An 18,056-nucleotide genomic window follows, 5' to 3' on the forward strand; every position below is an offset into this window, starting at 1 on the left:
TATTTCCTGATGTTGCCTTTAGTACATTCCGCCTTAAAAATACCCTTTTTTGGCTCCTCACTGGCTGTGCACACACACACACACACACACACACACACACACACACACACACACACACACACACACACACACACACACAGAGTAATGGAGGTGTACAGGAAAGCAGTGCATCTATTATTCCTGTTTCATTAAGCTGCTCGTTTACAAAGAGTCACTCAGCAGGTCACTAATGGGGATCTGATGCACAGGTAGTGGCTACTGACCTTCATCTCTCATCACACACACACACACACACACACACACACACACACACACACACACACACACACACACACACACACACACACACACACACACAAGCAAAGCAAACATGCTTTTCACTGCAATCCAAGTCCAAAGCTGTCACTGTCAATGTCAACATATACTGTAATACTTCAAAATGTATATATAATATAAATACATAAATCATATATATATATATATATTTTTTTTTACATTACAGCAATTTGCCAACGATTCGATTCCATTCCCCCTATATATTAAACACATAGTATTTTATCCATTTAGTGTTACATTTAATGCTGTGTAACGAAGCAGTACAAAGTGCTCACACCGAAGGCTCCTTCCGTAAACGTGTTCACAGATGAAACCTCTCCATGATGTTGTGTTGCCTCTGTACGAAGCCTTTCGAGTGAGCTGTTGCTACGGATACCATATTAGAAGATGATCATTAAAATAAACCTGTGCTTCTCTCAGAGCTGCTGTAATAGAAAATTCATCAACACCCTCTAAGCAACCACAATATAATTAACATCAGGATGTTTACTTCCTCCAAATCACATGACGCGTCAGTCTTTCAATTACAGCCCTACACACACACACACACACACACACACACACACACACTGAGGGTCCTGAGATATTCACTGAGACAAAGAGCGAGGGACACGATGAGAGGAAAGTACGAGAGTGGGTGGAGCTTCTTCTACCTGCACAGGTAGATTGTAAGGAGGTCTGTCTGAGGGATTAGAGGGGTCAAGTTTCTTTAAACAAATGGAAAAAAAAACTGAGACTTCACACACACGTCTAAAACATGTCCTCATAGCTAAAAGTCTCATTTCACATAGAGTATGTCCAGTATTTGGGGCTTAAAGACACGCCCATTTTGTTGCGTATTACACCATGGTGTTTCCTCAGCAATGATGTTTACATCTATATTTTTATATCTTCTGTAATCCATGTAAAATTGAAAATAAAATCCGGGCTTAAATGGCTTCACTTTAATGTGTTTATACCAGACGCTGCTATGCATAAGTGTTAACACCTTCCCCAATTGCCTCGCCCCGCTCTGCCACGCCCCACTCTGCCCCACCCTGCTCTGCCACACCCCACTCTGCCCCGCCCCTGAAACATTTCCAAACTGCAATTACTGGGATGCCATTAAGCAACTCATGTGGGTGTGGAAAATCAGGATATATTAAATTGCTCAATAATTTCAAGTCGTATCGTCTGTTGTATTGAATTGGATTTTGTGTGAGATTAAAGTGTCGGTCAAAATACACATGTATGTTCCTCTGAGAACCCAGATTTAGTTTGGAGCAAAGAACATCATATAAAAAAAATAATTGTGGAAAAATCTGAATTAAATTAAAAGTCCCCCCCCAAAAAAACAACAAACCAAAACATAAAAAAAAAAAAAAAAAAAAAACAACAACAACAAACAAACAAAAAAACCCCTGAAAAGCAAATCAGTGATTGTCAGAAGTTTTTCAGTGAAGAGGCCAAAACCCCCCTGAATACTCCCTAAATGCTAACAGAAGATTTATACTGACTGGAAAAGCAAAATCCAATGCGAAAACAAGTTTTTTCCCCAAATGTAGCAATGTGAAGACTAAGCGACTGTCTGTAACACTGTCATGAAATCTTTAGCTACTAACTGTGATGGAAGGCAATAAACTGATCCACAGTCGAATGTGCTGATTCAGCAGTGATCCTCCCAAACCTTCCTCATGATCCTGTTATAAAAGTCGTCTTTTGCTAAACCTTTCCCTCGAGTTCGATAGCAAGCTTGTTCTTGCTCGTTTACTTTCAACTTGTTTCTGTGCTTTTGTTTCTCCTAAATCACAGAAATCTGTGACCTGAGGAACCGAGGCAGGTTGAATTGAGTTTATTGGTTATTAAGGAGGAGTCTGGTTTCTTTTCTTCCTCTCCTTTTGCTTTCGTCGCTTTTCTACATGTGTTCTTCTTGATACTGAGGTTTAGGATTTGGGTTAAAAATTACAATGAATAAGCTGCAGTGGTTCTTTTATCAGTGGAAGGTCCTTAAAAATGTGTGTGTGTGTGTGTGTGTTTGTGTGTGTTTACCAGTGCATGCATCACTGGATCTACTGGATGTCCATTATCTCTTATGTTTTGTATTTTTTTTTTTGTGTGTGTGTGTGTGTGTGTGTGTGTGTGTGTGTGTGTGTGTGTGTGTGTGTGTGTTCTTGCGATCATTCAGTCCTCACATGTTTATATACAAAATGAAAACATGCCAAAGTTAGAATTCATTAGCTTCAGTGGTCATTATGTGTGTGCGTGTATGTGTGTGTGTGTGTGTGTGTGTGTGTGTGTGTGTGTGTGTGTAGGCACTCACGTGCCACTGTCAGGAAAACTTCATGGAAGTGTGGAAAGGTCTGATGTGTCAGAGTTTCATTGTGTGTCTCAGCTTGTCTAAAACCCCTAAACCTCGAGCTCCACCTCTCTCCTTATTCCTGAACCCTGTAATGCTTCACAGTGAACATCACCATAAACACAATCAAATTTCTGAGGTGTTTAATCAATGAGCGAATAAACCTAGTTAATTTTAACATTTATTTCTTGATATTTGGATGCCAGGTTTAGAAACTAATTCTTCTCTTAAAACTTTGTGGGAAAAACCCCAAGCTGCTGTAGTTGTTGTGTTTTTAACTCCGGATTAAACTTAAACACGGACCTCTTTATTACTCTATTTGAAATCTTTAAAGGTTTGTTGTGCAGTTTATTTCTAAATAACTGACTGTAATGTGAGCGAAATGCACAATGTGATGTCTCTCTGAATCAGAAAGTGATCAGTAAGAACCTCACGCCGCCCTCCAGAGGCTTCCTCAGAAAAGCGCACTGATCCTCTGCACCTCTCCGTTAGCATCAGCATCCACTGCAGCCTCGATCCTCACTGGTCTCGCTGCAAAAACCAGGACGTGAAGCTTCATTGTTGCCACTGACACCATTTCTGACGCCCCCCTCTGCTTTAATGAAAGCCTTTCGTCCTTCTCCTCCTCCTCCTCTTTCCTCTGCATGGTTCACATGCTCTCCTGGCTTCGTCCCAGGACGCTGCCATTTCCCCACGGCCTGAGTGTAAACACTCGCTGATCTGCTTTATACACAGAGCAGAGCAGAGCCACAGCCCAGCCAACCAGAGCCAGATGTGAGAGCAGGAAGTGGAGTCAGCTCCAGCTGGGGTCATTTTTATCCATTTCTACTTACATTCTATCTTCTGTGAAACACGTTGCTTCCTGTTCTAGAAATCACAAAGCTGAGTGAAAATCCATTAAACCCTTCTGACCAATCAGAAAGAGGTACTGAACAGCGATGATGTATGAAGACAGAAATATTTATCTGTAATTGCTAAATGTCTGTAATGTCTCTGTGAGAGAGAAGAGAGAAGACAGTATTATCTGTAAGAGCTTCCTGAAGGAGATGGACACTCCACATATAATTAATTATGGTGTGTGTGTGGGACAGATGTGAATGCAGTTATTATGGAGCCTTATTCATGGTTAGAGATATTCACAGGCACATATCTCACACTTTTTCCAACCAGGTCTTTTTACATCTTGCCCTCTCTTTATATCCCTTATTCATGTTTAGAGATGGATTTTTTAAGATGCACACAAACACAATGATCTCAGGCAAGCCAGTGTTACAAAGAGAAAGAAAAACACCTTTACAGCAGAATTCACAGGATCCTGTAGCAAAGAAATACATTTTATAATTTGGATCTCCAATCTGCAGATGTTCATTAAGTTAATATGTAATGAATCATTTGCTATTTGTAACTAATTATAGTCTATAATTGGGCGACAAATTTGATAAGATCCACATTTAAACCTTAATTTCGAGGGAATAAAATCTGTTTAAATCAGTTTGTCATTGAGTCACTTCTTCTTGACCTACAGATGACTGGAATGGTCTTATTTCTTTGTTGTTTTTATAATATTTCAATATTTTCTGTTTCATTTAGCTGGATGAAGTGAATGAGTGAGGTCTCTGTTTATACATACATACATTTATGTTTCATACAGAAAGGTTGATGTAAGCCCTCCATCACTCCCAGGCTGATGTGAACAGGGGGAAGCCCCAGTGATTGCAGGAGATTCCTGAAGCTGCTGATATTTCTGGATGAATCCAGTCATGGTTTTCTGGGTTTCTAAGATTTCATATTGTTGGGCTTTTTTCCTAAATTCTCACTCAGTGATGAATGTTGGAAATAACCCTGGAAACCTAAAATGATAAAGTGATAATACATTTCCATTCGTGTCTTCTAGCAGATCTTTACACACAGGAAGCAGTGAATCAAACCTCTGGCATCGTCACAATAACATTTAGAACTTCTCTCAGGCTCTCAGCGCCCTCTGCTGTTCACCCCTGCGAAGTGCAAGTATCAGCCAGCGACCAAAGGGGGCCAAGCACCGAGAACAGGTGTGTTATTGAACAGAAAATAAAGCAACACTCATACTACAACAACAGTTTACAATCACGGGCTGATACCCTGATGTCTGTTTAGTACGGCTGTAGTTAAGTCCTAAAAAAGATCCAATCAAACCTGAGTCATAAGAGGGACGAGAACCCTATGCTAGTTCTGCCCCCTATCTATCTATCTATCTATCTATCTATCTATCTATCTATCTATCTATCTATCTATCTATGGCAATCAAATTATGAGAGAATGTAGAAAATTGCAGTTTATTAAATCTCACAGCAGAAATAAACTATGACACAAATATACACATTCAACAGAGAGCAAAAAAAAAATAATCACAAAGAAAGAAATGGAAATCTACACAATTAAATAAAGGACAAACATAATAAAAAAATGTTTGGCAAAAAAAATAAATAAATGGTGCATGTTGCAAGTCCATGGTGGAGTTTCTTTTTTAATGGCAAGTCCCCAAAAAAACACCCCTAAAAACCCCTGCTTTCTCCAGTCTGTCTGTATGAACGTACAGCAGCAGGGTTCATGTTCTTCAGCTTCCTGGTTCTGAGGAAGGTCATATGCGTTGTCCGAGGACGAGTCCCAACTCATTCTCTCTTTGTAAATGTGAGTGCTGAAAGGTCAGAGGTCACTCGAGGAACCCATCCAGCGTAGCGAGGGTGGTGGGGAGTTTGCTCGGCGCCGGCCTCGACACTTTCTTACGCTTTGCCTTCATGAGGAGCGGCCGGATCTCAGCCAGCGGAGACTGAAGCCCTCGCGGTCAAGAAAAACATCCAGATGTTCACTTTACAATGCCACAGGGCCGGGTTTTCTCTTTTTTTTTATTTCATTAATGAGTTCCCTGTTTTCAAATGTTCCTACAATATTATTTTAGTTGCGTCCTTCCTCTTTCACTTCCTTTTTCTTTTATTCTTCTATTGAACTATCCGTTTCTCCTAATTCTTTTTTTTAATGAATTTTTTTATTTATTTATTTATTTGTCCTTTTTTTTTTTTAAGGTATTTGTTTGATCTGTTCTCAGACCACTGTAGTGGGTGATAAAGGATACAGGCTGGATGAATTTGGTCCTTCCTCCGAGTCCGTCGTATCCCGTTCTTACCTAAAACACACACACACACACACACACACACACACACACACACACACACACACACACACACACACACACACACACACACACACACACACACACACACACACACACACACACACACACACACGTCTGAATTAATACTTTTTTATATACATGTATATATTCACCCCTCACATTTTAGCATCCGTTTTAGTAAATCTATATCCTCCAGCAGAAGGTGGAGAAGCACTATGTGTTTAACATCCAGTAGTTCTGTGATGTCATTATGGAGGGCTGGAAGAGGATCCCAGCAACAACCTGTGCAGTTCCGGTGAATTCCATGTCCGGGAGGATTAAAGCAGTGTGAGATAACGATGATGCTCACACACTTTAACTACTCTATAATACATCCACGTTTCATTTTAACAGTATTGTCCTATGAGATTATACTGAAATAGTTCAACGTGAGGGGTTCACTCATGTGTGTGTGTGTGTGTGTGTGTGTGTGTGTGTTTATTACAGCTCCAGATTTGCTGTGTGGGTCGAGCATGCTGCCGAACATCTTCTTCCTGAAGAGCAGCGAGTTCCTAAACATGGGCTCCATGGAAACCTTGTCATCTTTAGGTTGTGAGGTCTGAGAGATCACACACACACACACACACACACACACACACACACACACACACACACACACACACACACACACACACACACACACACACACTTAAGATAAAATAGATCTGCTGGTCACTTATAAATCATGTTTATGCATATAGATCCTACTTTACTCCCGAACGTGTTCTCGCAGTGTTTGGACGACGTCCTACGGAGCAGAATCAGAAGAATCCCTGTTAATCTCCATTCATTAAAAAAAGCCTGAATAAAAAAGAAATAAAAATACACGTGGAGACGAGACACTCACGCTGCCGGGTCCAGGCGCATCTTCTTCGAGGGGACGGCAATCGGCTTCTTCTCCACCTGCTCCGGTGTGCTGATGTCGAAGGTCACATTTAGGTCGATGTCCTGGCTGTCGGAGGGACAGTGCAGCTGTGGGGACTTCAGCTCCACAGGGGCGGGGCTTCAGACATCACCAGCACAGGACAGGTTCAACAGTCAGTATATTAAACGTGTGTGTGTGTGTGTGTGTGAGTGTGAGTAAATCTGCATAATAACTGTGATGGAACCTTTCGAACACGAGGCGGCTGATTGCTTCATTGGTGCGTGTCGGAGTGCTCAGGGTCTTCTGCAGGATCTCTACTTTCTTTTTCAGGCTCTATACACACACACACACACACACACACACACACACACACACACACACACACACACACACACACACACAACAGGGTCAGTTAACAAAGTCATATGATTGGATTGAAGTGAAGTGTATGTTTTTGTGTGTGTGTGTGTGTGTCTCACTGTGATCTCTTTATCAGAGTTGCTGAGGTCATTCTGAAGAGCCTTCATGTCCTCCTTCGCTCGGTTCATCGCCAGCGTGGCTTTCTGTAACTACACACGCACACACACACACACCTCGTATTCCTCTCCTACCACTTCGACCTGCAATTTGTATTTATTAAAGACACATCAGACTTTTGATCCATTCATGGTTATATTTCACGTCGTATCGACGTGTACACGTGTGTTCATGTAACCCTCCCTGGTGCAGCTGCACTTCACTCAGAGCTGCTAAAAAAACATCCCTTCTGATCAGTCAGAGTCGAGACCCTGTGGTGGAAGACCGTGGAAGCGGTGAGACGTACCCTGTTATTAGACGAGAAAACTTCCCGCTTCAGCTTCTCACACGTCTCATTGGACGTCCGCAGGCTGCCTTTCAGATTGTCGTACTCTCTGTAACGTTCGGAGAGGAAACGAGAAGAGAAAGAGAACGTTTCCTTTTCTAATGATCAGTGAAATAAACTGGAGTAAAGTTGGTTAAAGAGGAAGTGGATTTTTTTTTTATCTTTTGGGCTTCATGTGTTAGTTAAAGAATCTGTGATTACTAAAAAAACTAAACGCAAAGATCTCACGGTACAGTGTGTACAGTCTCACGCCCCCGGGGTTACGGCAAAGCGACGCCTCCCGCTTACTTTTTGAGAGAGATGCAGTAGATGGAAAGCTGCTCAACAGCTGACTGTCCCACTCCCATGTCCAAGATCATGGCCTCCACCTCGGCCCTTTGACCCTGTAGCACCATGTCCATGCTGTAAAACACACACACACATACACATACACACACACACACACACACACACACACACACACACACACACACACACACACACACACACACACACACACACACGTGAACCATGTTCACAGACAGATGAGTCTCTGCTCCACAGTAAAGCGAACAGAACACAAACCTTTCATAGGTTTTCATTTTGACCCGCAGTCTCTTGGCCTCCTCTTTCGCCGCCTCGCTTTCTTTCCTCTGACTCTCCAAATACTGCATCTGCTTCTGCAGGGGTTTAAACAGGACACACACACACACACACACACACACACACACACACACACACACACACACCACAAATTACTATAAAAGATCCAATGGTTATCACATATATCCATGCCGTCCATGTGGTTGTCATGGCAACTTACTTTTTACTCAAGTGAATTACGATGATTTTGGCATTTGTTCCTCATCTTTCTTTCTCTCTCTCTCTCTGTCATGTCTTTTGTATCTCTAATAATTCATCCCTCTCTAAATTTGTCTCTCTCTCCTTTCATCTTTTCTCTTCCATATTGTCTATCCCTCTTTCAATAGTCTATTCTTAATTCACTCTTTCTCACCCTTAATTATCTCTTACTGTAACACACTTCTTTGTGTCTCTCTCTTCCTCTAACTGTCTCTATCGGTCATTCGTCTCTCTCTCTCTCTCTCTCTCTCTCTCTCTCTCTCTCGCACACACACACACACACACACACACACACACACACACACAGTCTCGTACTCTGAGGGTGCTGCAGAGCATCTCCTTCTCTCCGATCTCTCTCTTCACTCGCTCCAGGTCGGCTCTCTGCTTCTCGATCGTCTCCTTCAGAGCCTCGGCCGCTTTCTGTCGGTCTCTCCAGTCTCTCTCTGAAAAAAACATGCCAGCATTCCGTCATCCATCGTCAGCGCGGCGCTCACACTCTTCCCCCTGCAGTAAACGCTTACCTTTCTCACACAGAACCACCTTGATTTTGTCCAACTCGTTCTGGGGGGTGATGTAGAGAGAAAAAAGGGGCGGAGTCAGGAGTCATGTGAGGAACACACACAGAAGAGCTGGACCAGCGTTTATTGGGTTTACACACCGACACACTCGTTTGCTAACATTTCAAAAAGTAAATCAAATTTACTAACTTTTTTTTAATCTTTTCTAAAGTATATTGTTAATTAATTGCTTCAATAATCAATTCATGAATTACACTGGATTATTTCATGCCTGTTTGCTTTCTTTATTTGATTTTAGATCACATTGTCTTTAGTTATTTATTTATTAAGCACAAACTAACTGCTCTACTGCAATATGTAATGATGATATTGAGGCTGATGAAGAACATCAGGACGACTCCAGCTGTGCTGCAGCTGTTTTATGTGAAGACTCTCACCTGCAGGCTCTCGGGGTCGGCTGCAGATCCCTCATCGTCCGGCGCGATGTCGAAGAACAGCTTGTTGATGATGTGTCTGGTACTGACCTGGTGAGGGACACGGAGAATGAGTCACACATGCTTCTGAACATCTCCTGAACATCATGAGTCTTCTGATGATCAGGTTCAGAAGCATTTATTAAACCAAATAAATGAGATTGACTATGCTGACCGATTAATGGTGCTGAGTTCAAATCCCAGCATTACAAAGCTTGTACATACATATATACACACACACACACACACCTGCTTTCTGCACTGGGGGCAGGTCTTCGTAGGAGCTGACTGGAACCACTGAAGAAGACTTTAACAGGAGGGAAAGAGAGAGATATGATGTACAGATGGATGATGTGTGTGTAAACGACAGCATGTGCTACTGAACAATCACAATGAGAGTTATTGAGACTACTTCATGATATGAGTCAGACAGACAGACAAATAGAACGAGAGATAGTCAGACAGTTGATCAGACAATCGATCAGACAGTCAATCAGACAGTCAGTCAGCTCTGGGTGTGTTGTTTACCAGGCGTAGTGGAAGGTGTGACCACAGTGGATAGCTGCTACATCTCTGGAGTGGTCAAAGTAATCCGAGCAGATGGTGCAGTAGGCCCGGATAGGCATGATGGGTCAGCTGCTGGGAGAAACACACACACACACACACACACACACACACACACACACACACACACACACACACACACACACACACACACACACACACACACACACACACACACACACACACACACACACACACACACACACACACAAAGAGAGAGAGAGAGAGCGCGACAGATATCTGAATATTACTGAGAAACATATTTTGACAATTCAGCAATTCGATTTGAACATAATTTTCTTACCAGAATAAACTTTTATATTCCAGCTTGTTTCCACATTAAAACCTTTTAATTCTCATTTATTTCCATTTTGCTTTATAGTTGGGGGGGAAACACGTCTCCCATGTCGCGCGCTCGGTTCAAACGTAACGACTATGCCTCCTTCTTGTTTACGTCATCAAAGCGCGACTCTTACACCGTCGACAAAAAAACAGTTCTAAATCCAAACTAAACCGCGATCGCGATAAACACGTTTATGTATTCATTTAACTAGACACATAGACTTTTATGTAGCTCATATGTCGTCGCGAAAAAAATATTAGAAATAAAAGAGACCAGTTTTTTAGACTCAGTATACCGGCATGCATTGCGGTCGGATGACCTTTGATACTGCTTTCTTCCCACACGCCCGTATTCAACGAAGCCCCGCCTTTCTAATCAATCATTGGGTAGCTTTGTCTGGCATCCTAGAATGATATTGGTTATCCGGAAACAGTGTCCAATCAGATTGCGGATTGAGACATGAAGATGGCGGAAGTGGTCTGAATGCGGGTGTGGTTGGAGAAATGATGATAGATGGTGGTTGTGGTAATAATAAGGGCCGTGTGACAGGTCGTGACAGACTGAGGGCTGAAATGGAACCCGTGTGAATAAAGGTAAAGTGTTGATGTGTTTCAGAACGCGGTCCGGACGCAGATCTTCAGGTTGAGGGAATATCAGGTGTGAGGTAGAGAGTTTATTTCGTTGTTTAGTGAACTTGACTCGGCAGCACACTCACACTCGTGCAGGGTTTATTCACACTTTTATCTCCATTATTATTATTATTATTATTATTATTATTATTATAATAATTATTATTGTTATTATTATTATTGTTATTATTGCAATAGTTTCTGAAGGTAAAGTTTTTTTTTAGTTTAATAGTTGTATATTTTTATTTTGTTTTGGTGAAATACACAAACTTCTCTGTATATAAAATATTCATATATTTTAGACAAATGTAAATAAATTAGTGGTTGTAACGATACACAAAATTCACTGTTCGGCACGTACTTCGGTTTTTTAATCACGGTTCAGTTATAACTTTTGTGAACATGAACAGTTTACAACAGTTTATGAACAGTTTATTTTTAAATAAAGCGCCTGCTTGGTTTCAATGTAAAAATTAAATAAATCTAAATAAAATGTAATAAATCACAATAATGCAATACACGTTAAATTGAATTATTTAATCGATTAAATTGGCACAAATTAAATAGGTTAAATAAAATGAAATAAATGGAAAAACTTAATTAAATAATTTACATTTGTTAGACCTTATTTGAGTAATACAGGTGTGTGTGTGTGTGTGTGTGTGTGTGTATGTGTGTGTGTGTGTATATATATATAAAGTTGTCTAACACGTGTACTGCTACATTACTAATATATTCAAATACTATAGATTAAGTATCTGATTCGATTTGATAATCCAAAAACACTTTTTGCCTCATGTTTAATTCCACACTTTTGGCATCCTGTATCTCTGCAATATGTTCTGTTTCACCTTATGCAGTGATTTCCTGATTGTGGTTTTTCACGTTGCCCGGACACGTCCAGTCTCCTGAATCCTCCAGGCTGTACATCATGGCGAGTGACGTCCACAGTAAAGGCGTGACGTGGGACACTTCAAACGGAAACCTGACCCTGGTCGAGCATCCACCCAACAGCAGGTCGGAGAGTCCGACTCCGGGGCTGGTGGAAGGGACGGAGCCAGGTGAGACTTTTGGATGGTCCTGGAAATTGATTGCGATGTGAAGAAAAATGTGGCCTGAGTTTTGTTTGTGTTTGTGTGTGTATGTGGGTTCCTCAGGTGCAGGTCAGGAGCGTGCCATGTTCGTCCACACGCAGTCTTTCGAGGACCTGACCGCCGACGTGGAGCTGACCGGAGGCCGGCGCTCTGAGATCGAGGAGGTGGAGGAGAAAGTGGAGGAACAGCAGCAGGGCGGTGAAGGAGGAACAGGAGAAACAGGAGAAGAAGCAGAAGGTGTTGAAGAGCCGAAGCAGGAGGTGCATGCTGTAGTACGAGAGAAGGAGGAAGACGTGTCCAGCGAGACGTGGCGCTCGCACAAGAAGCATGTGTTCGTCTTGAGCGAGGCGGGGAAGCCTATTTACACGCGTTACGGCTCCGAGGAGGCGCTTTCCACCACCACGGGGGTCATGATGGCACTCGTGTCATTCGTAGAGGCCAATAAGAACGTCATACTCTCCATTCACGCAGGTCCTCGCCACCTTTCACTGCTTATATATGATACAGTTTATAGAAATGTCCATCAATTCCTGTAAATTAGCATAAATTCCTGGTAGGCTTCCCACTTGGAATATTTCCAAAAATTCCCCAGCCGAGGTTCCCATGGAAAGTTTCTGGAAATGTTCCAGAAATATTTTGCCCCTTTAGTAACTGGTTTATGAGAATAAACTTGACGTCACAGCTGTGATTAAAAATGTATATTTCTGTGAATATATCCGGCGTTAATGTGGACGGTTTGTTTGTTTCTGCCCCTCAGATGGTCTCCGTGTGGTGTTCCTGCGTAAGAGCCCGCTGGTGTTGGTGTGTGTGTCTCGCTCGGGTCAGTCTGACAGTGAGCTGTGGAGAGAGCTGCACTACGTCTACTACCAGATCCTGAGTCTGCTCACTCTGCCTCAGCTGCAGCGCGTCTTTGAGCAGCGGCAGAGCTACGACCTGCGCCGGCTGCTCTCTGGATCAGAGCGCGTGACCGCGGGGCTGCTGCGCCTGCTAGAGACGGACGCGGGGCTGATGCTCAATGCCACCATGAGCCTGCCGCTCTGCGGCACCACGCGCAACATCGTCTGCACCAGCCTGCAGGCAGCCAGCTCCAAGAACCTGGTCTTTTCCATCCTGCTCGCCGGTGAACGACTGGTCGCTCTGATCAGGAAAAAAGAGCAGCACCTCCATCACACTGACCTCCACCTGCTGTCCAATCTCGCCGCCTCGTCCTCGTCCTTCAGGCAGGGCGAAGGCTGGACGCCTGTCTGCCTGCCTAAGTTTAACTCCTCAGGGTTCTTCCACGCGCACATCTCGTACTTCGAGCCGGCATCCGATCTCTGTCTGATCCTCGTCTCCACAGACCGCGAGGACTTCTTCAACCTGTCCGACTGTAAGCAACGCTTTCTGGAACGGTTGAAAAAACGCAACGCCTACCAGACCCTGAAGGAGGCGCTGCACTCACCCACATACCCTGTCTCTCAGGTGGGAATCCCTGAGCTCTGGCACTTCATCTACAAATCCAAAAGCTCTGGGCTTTACACCAGGTAAGGAGGAGTTTACCAGCGCACACACACACACACACACACACACACACACACACACACACACATATACACACAATTTTATTTTTAAGGCAATTTGTTAAGGCAAAAAAGACAAAGATCTTTTTGGTTTCCCGGTTTCCGTTTTGGTTTTAGCCCAGAGCTGCCTGTTCCTTATCACACTGAGGAGGAGCAGGAGAGGCTAATGGACTTGTACCAGTACCTCCACAGTCGCCTGCACCACCTGACCAGACCCCTGCGCTCCATCTACCGCTGCACCAACACCGAGAACCTGCTCGCCTGGGTGAGAACACACACCTCACACATTCCTCACACACATTTCCCCACATAAACAATTTCCCTTGCACACGTTCTCCTCACACACATTCTTCTTGTAAACATTCTCCTTGTTCTTCTCATACACACTCTCGCACATGCTCTCCTCGCAAAATCCCACATGTGGCAGAGTAAAATGATCAAGACATGTGCTTACTCTGGATGAAACCTGGATGTTGCTGTGGCTACAGATGTTGATAATCCACACATTGTTTTCAAACACTGATTTAACTGACCAATCACAATCCTGGATCGTGGAGATGTGAAACCTGGGTGTAACTGCAATACCTGCTTATTTAATGTGTTTTAATCTCTCTTCCTTCATCTCCTTCATCTCCTCCTCAGTCCACCAGTGGCTTCGAGCTTTACCTCTGCTTCAGTCCTATGGCCACGAAAGCTCTGGCCATGTCAGCCGTCACCAAACTGCTGAAGTGGATCAGGAAGGAGGAGGATCGTCTCTTCATCCTCAACTCGCTCACATACTGATCCCTGGTCTGGAGCACAGGAGACTGCACACCTGAGGCCTCTAGACCACTGACACTGTGCCGGAGCTGCTGTCGAGATCTTACGGACCACATGTAAGAAAAATAAAGAGGAGCCATTTTATATCCTTCAGAGGGTCAGAGTAAAGTGATCTGTACGGGACGCTGAACCTTTACACCAAAGCCTCAGCAACAACAAAGATGAGGATGACTGGATGTTGTGTACACAGCACCACAAACAAACAAATAAACAAACAAACAAAAACACTATCACACTGTAGGGGCCACGTGTAATATCTAGAACCATAGAGTACCATTTAGTATCATAAAACACGGCTACGCTTTAGACAGAAAGATAAAAGTTCCTCACAGGATTCCTCACAGGATTCCTCACAGGATTCCTCACAGGATTCCTCACAGGATTCCCCATAGATTCTTAACAGCTTCCTCAACATTTCCAGAAAGTTTTTTTTTTTAAACGGTTCCTTTTTGGTTCCCAGTTAAAAATAAAGGTGCTTTTTATAGCAGTGCCATAGAAGAACTACTTTGGTTCCCCAGAGAACCTTTCAGCTTCAGCTGCTTTTGAGTTCTTTCTTAATCAATTTTTTTTTCCTATTCTGTATAGTGAAACCAATTGGATAATCATTTCCTCTGCACAAATCATTCTACGTAATACTAGCATTAAAGGTGCATTTTCCTTTAGTTCTCCTTGGAACCAACACAGATGATGAACGGTCCAAAAAGGTTCTTTAAAACCACTTCATCTTTATCATCAATGTAACGTTCTATTTTTTCCTCAGCATTATTCCCCAGTCTGTAGCACATTGCTGGTTTTTTTGTCAGTACTTTTCTTTGATTAAATCTTTCTCTATGGGTTCTACACAGAAACGTGAGGTTCCAGAGTTCTTTTAATCACTGCACTTGAAGAACTTTTGGATGTTCCAGGAGTGTATAGAGCATCTACACCTGAATAGTGCAACATGTATCCTTAGTGAATGCTTCACGTTTTGTACTTCCTGTTTTGGATTTTGTTGGAAACTGCAGAATGCGAGACACGAACGCTTCTCTATGAAGCAGATTTTTGGCCTCATAACTGACTAAAGACGTGTTGAGACATTTGTTTTATTTGTTTTTGTTTTGTTTGTTTTTTTTACAAGAGGAAATGTCTCCAGCTCGTGGTGCATTTGATGATTTGATCATACGTTTTTGATCCACTCGCAACCATAACTGCATCCGGATCAGATCTTGGAGCCGTTCTTATGTGGTTTAAGACAAAATTGTGGACATTTTTGATGCTCTGCCTCTAAAATGTGAAATCTCCATTTTGGACATCAGATTGTAAAACACAATCCTTATCACGTAGCTTTAGCTAAGCTTTATAGAACTCTAATGTAGGAGTGTAGCCATGGCTGACTGACTTCAGGATAGGTGAGCGTACGAGGGGGTACGAAGTTCACAAAAGTGAATAACAACTCAATAACTTGCCTTCACCTTTTATCATCATTAAAAAAGGAAAAAAAAAATTATTAATATTTAAAAGACCGTCACTGTTCTAACTTGTACTGACACGTCGACGCGGTTTATAATAGCTAACGATACGACGTTTGATAACGATCTTACCGCATCTCACCTCCACACAGGCCTGGAATTAACATTCCAATCAGCAACCCGTCGGATGAAATGAACGAAGAGAACACATATACGACAGCGCTATCGTATACGATAAAGTGCAGCGCTGCTTTAATAATAAAGATCTTTATCCTATAAGTTTGTAACCATTAAATGTGTTTATGGGCCTCTAATAAACATGTGCTGTGGTGTCAAGAATTCACCCTGCAACAGATAGTTCTAGTTTATGTTTCAGTGTTTCATGTTTTTGAATTAGCTCCGCCCCTTCCCAGCCAAACCAGTTTAATGACTTACCGCCCCTTTAAATGAACCTTTCCTTCACAAGGGAGTTTAACACTTAACTGGTGGTGTCCTATTGATCCTGGTTAATGGAGAATGATTAAAGTCTTAATTTATACTGTATTGGTGAAAGTATTGGGACACCAGATTCGTCCAGCTGTGGTTCTTCCCCAAATTGTTTACACAAATTTGGAGACACACAGCTGTATAGGATGGATGTGGTAGCATTTAAATGTTTCCTTCATTTGCACTATTAGACCCAAACCTGTTCCAGCAGGACACAAAGTGCACAAAGCCAGTTCCATAAAGATCTGCTTTACATGGGTCCTGCTATAGAGCTCTGATGTCAACCCTACTGAACATGAATAAATGTGAACGCTGACTGCGAGGAACATCTTCCGAGAAGAGTGCATGTTATAATAACAGTAAATGGGGAATAAATGTGGAATGGGATCTTAACTTTTGTCCATGTAGGGTCTTATTTTTGCAGAGAGAATTCTGAATAATATTTAAGGTGTAAATGTCTGATGATGAAACACGTGAGTTTTTAGAATGAAATTAACTGTGATTAAATGGGTATCAAGATATATATATATATATATATATATATAAAATCTTAGTTGGTGTTTATTTGAAATCAAAGTTCTGTAAATGATACAAATTTACATGATCGCAGCAAACAATTGGTAATTTGCATAGCCCCGCCCCCGATATATCAGTATTGAGATAGCGGCTAGCGGTCGATGTATTGCACATACTCAGGTATCTGTCGTGCATGTCCTCTTCTTACAGGAAGTAACATCCACTCTGACCCGAGCGTCATGTTGTAATGTGTTAATAACATGTTTGTATGTTGTGTACGTGTGTAAACATAACGGTGTAGACCGACAGACTTCTCTCAACGTGTTGGGTTTTTCTGCTGTTTTCTCTGCACCTTTTCAATACCACGTGCAACACATTCCTTCAGGGCTGTGTTCAGGAGATTTCACCTGCACCCCAGAGAAGATTTTGTTGCGTCGATGCAATACGATGCTTTAAACCCATTTGTACAGCTTTGGGGAACGTCTCAGGCTTTAGAGCTCATTGTTATGTTTATATCTCATGCAAATAATGTACCTAAATGCAATAACTCAATAAAGTCCTATTTAAATATACGTTTGTTGTTGTTTTTGTTAGTAGTCCCCAGGATTCGGTGTATGGGTGAGAGGATACACACCTCCTGAAACTGTGATTGGAGCTGTGTTGGGATTTTCAGTGTGTGACGAGCCGTGATGAGCTTTCGCATGCTGTAATGAGCTTTCAAATGCTGTGATGAGCTGTAATGAGCTTTGACATGCTGTGATGAGCTGTAATGAGTTGTAATGAGCTGTATTGAGTTGTAATGAGCTGTAACAAGCTGTGACATGCTGTGATGGGCTGTGATGATCTGTAACGAGCCGTGATGTGCTCTGATGAGCTTTGGCGTACCGTGTTGAGCTGTGATGATCTGTGACGAGCCTTGAGGAGCCATGCCGAGCCTTGTCGTGCTGTGACAAACCGTTCCCTTCTGTTGTTCCCCATAAAATTGTGCATCCAGCTATATTTAAATATATTAATACTGATATATATTTAAATACTGTAACGCATGATGACTGGAGGAACAGGTTTCATCACACCGTAGAAAGAAGGAAGCCTGAATAATCACTATAATGTAACACCAACACACACAGTACATATATTATTATATCATTATATCATTATTCC

The 18,056-nt window shown here is 42.4% G+C and overlaps 2 protein-coding genes across 7 annotated transcripts; one reads left to right on the forward strand and one right to left on the reverse strand.

The window, feature by feature from the left end:
- Window positions 1-4,969: 4,969 nt before the first annotated feature.
- On the reverse strand, window positions 4,970-10,470 carry traip (TRAF-interacting protein). Of its 4 annotated transcripts, none has more exons than XR_014532203.1 (17): window positions 10,306-10,470; window positions 9,966-10,076; window positions 9,687-9,744; window positions 9,402-9,488; window positions 8,968-9,007; window positions 8,762-8,889; window positions 8,171-8,265; window positions 7,895-8,008; window positions 7,568-7,655; window positions 7,224-7,313; window positions 6,989-7,077; window positions 6,727-6,882; window positions 6,588-6,627; window positions 6,325-6,438; window positions 5,781-5,831; window positions 5,260-5,477; window positions 4,970-5,184 (listed from the first exon to the last, which is right to left on the reverse strand). XR_014532203.1 is itself a non-coding variant. In XM_083533814.1 (16 exons), exons 2-16 carry the CDS (start codon window positions 10,061-10,063, stop codon window positions 5,361-5,363), a joined length of 1,365 nt encoding a protein of 454 aa, XP_083389940.1. In that variant the 5' UTR covers window positions 10,064-10,073; window positions 10,306-10,469; the 3' UTR covers window positions 4,970-5,360. The 4 variants fall into 4 exon arrangements, 2 of the variants coding, with proteins under 2 accessions (XP_083389940.1, XP_083389941.1); XR_014532204.1 differs by having other exon boundaries at window positions 9,966-10,073; window positions 10,306-10,469; XM_083533814.1 differs by having other exon boundaries at window positions 4,970-5,477; window positions 9,966-10,073; window positions 10,306-10,469.
- A 317-nt stretch (window positions 10,471-10,787) lies between these two features.
- mon1a (MON1 secretory trafficking family member A) lies at window positions 10,788-17,467 on the forward strand. Of its 3 annotated transcripts, none has more exons than XR_014532200.1 (7): window positions 10,788-10,937; window positions 11,834-12,034; window positions 12,131-12,538; window positions 12,825-13,590; window positions 13,744-13,891; window positions 14,269-16,007; window positions 16,291-17,467. XR_014532200.1 is itself a non-coding variant. In XM_083533806.1 (6 exons), the coding sequence occupies exons 2-6, from the start codon at window positions 11,905-11,907 to the stop codon at window positions 14,407-14,409; spliced, it is 1,593 nt and encodes a 530-aa protein (XP_083389932.1). In that variant the 5' UTR covers window positions 10,822-11,008; window positions 11,834-11,904; the 3' UTR covers window positions 14,410-14,680. The 3 variants fall into 3 exon arrangements, 1 of the variants encoding a protein (XP_083389932.1); XR_014532201.1 differs by having other exon boundaries at window positions 10,822-11,001; XM_083533806.1 differs by lacking the exon at window positions 16,291-17,467 and having other exon boundaries at window positions 10,822-11,008; window positions 14,269-14,680.
- Window positions 17,468-18,056: the final 589 nt, after the last annotated feature.

This window comes from Silurus aristotelis (genome assembly GCF_946808225.1).
Source record: "Silurus aristotelis genome assembly, chromosome: 28".
Lineage (NCBI taxonomy): Eukaryota > Metazoa > Chordata > Actinopteri > Siluriformes > Siluridae > Silurus > Silurus aristotelis.

Bases quoted from the DNA above. Each gene is read 5' to 3' on its own strand.
- traip (XM_083533814.1), bottom strand. From the start codon at position 10,063: ATGCCTATCCGGGCCTACTGCACCATCTGCTCGGATTACTTTGACCAC. The intron at 9,745-9,965 runs GTAAACAACACA...CTCCTGTTAAAG, and splicing joins CACACCTTCCACTACGCCTG to TCTTCTTCAGTGGTTCCAGT. The intron at 5,832-6,324 runs GTAATAAACACA...TGTGTGTTTTAG, and splicing joins CACACAGCAAATCTGGAGCT to GTAAGAACGGGATACGACGG.
- mon1a (XM_083533806.1), top strand. From the start codon at position 11,905: ATGGCGAGTGACGTCCACAGTAAAGGCGTGACGTGGGACACTTCAAAC. The intron at 12,539-12,824 runs GTCCTCGCCACC...TCTGCCCCTCAG, and splicing joins CATACTCTCCATTCACGCAG to ATGGTCTCCGTGTGGTGTTC. The intron at 13,591-13,743 runs GTAAGGAGGAGT...TTTTGGTTTTAG, and splicing joins AGCTCTGGGCTTTACACCAG to CCCAGAGCTGCCTGTTCCTT.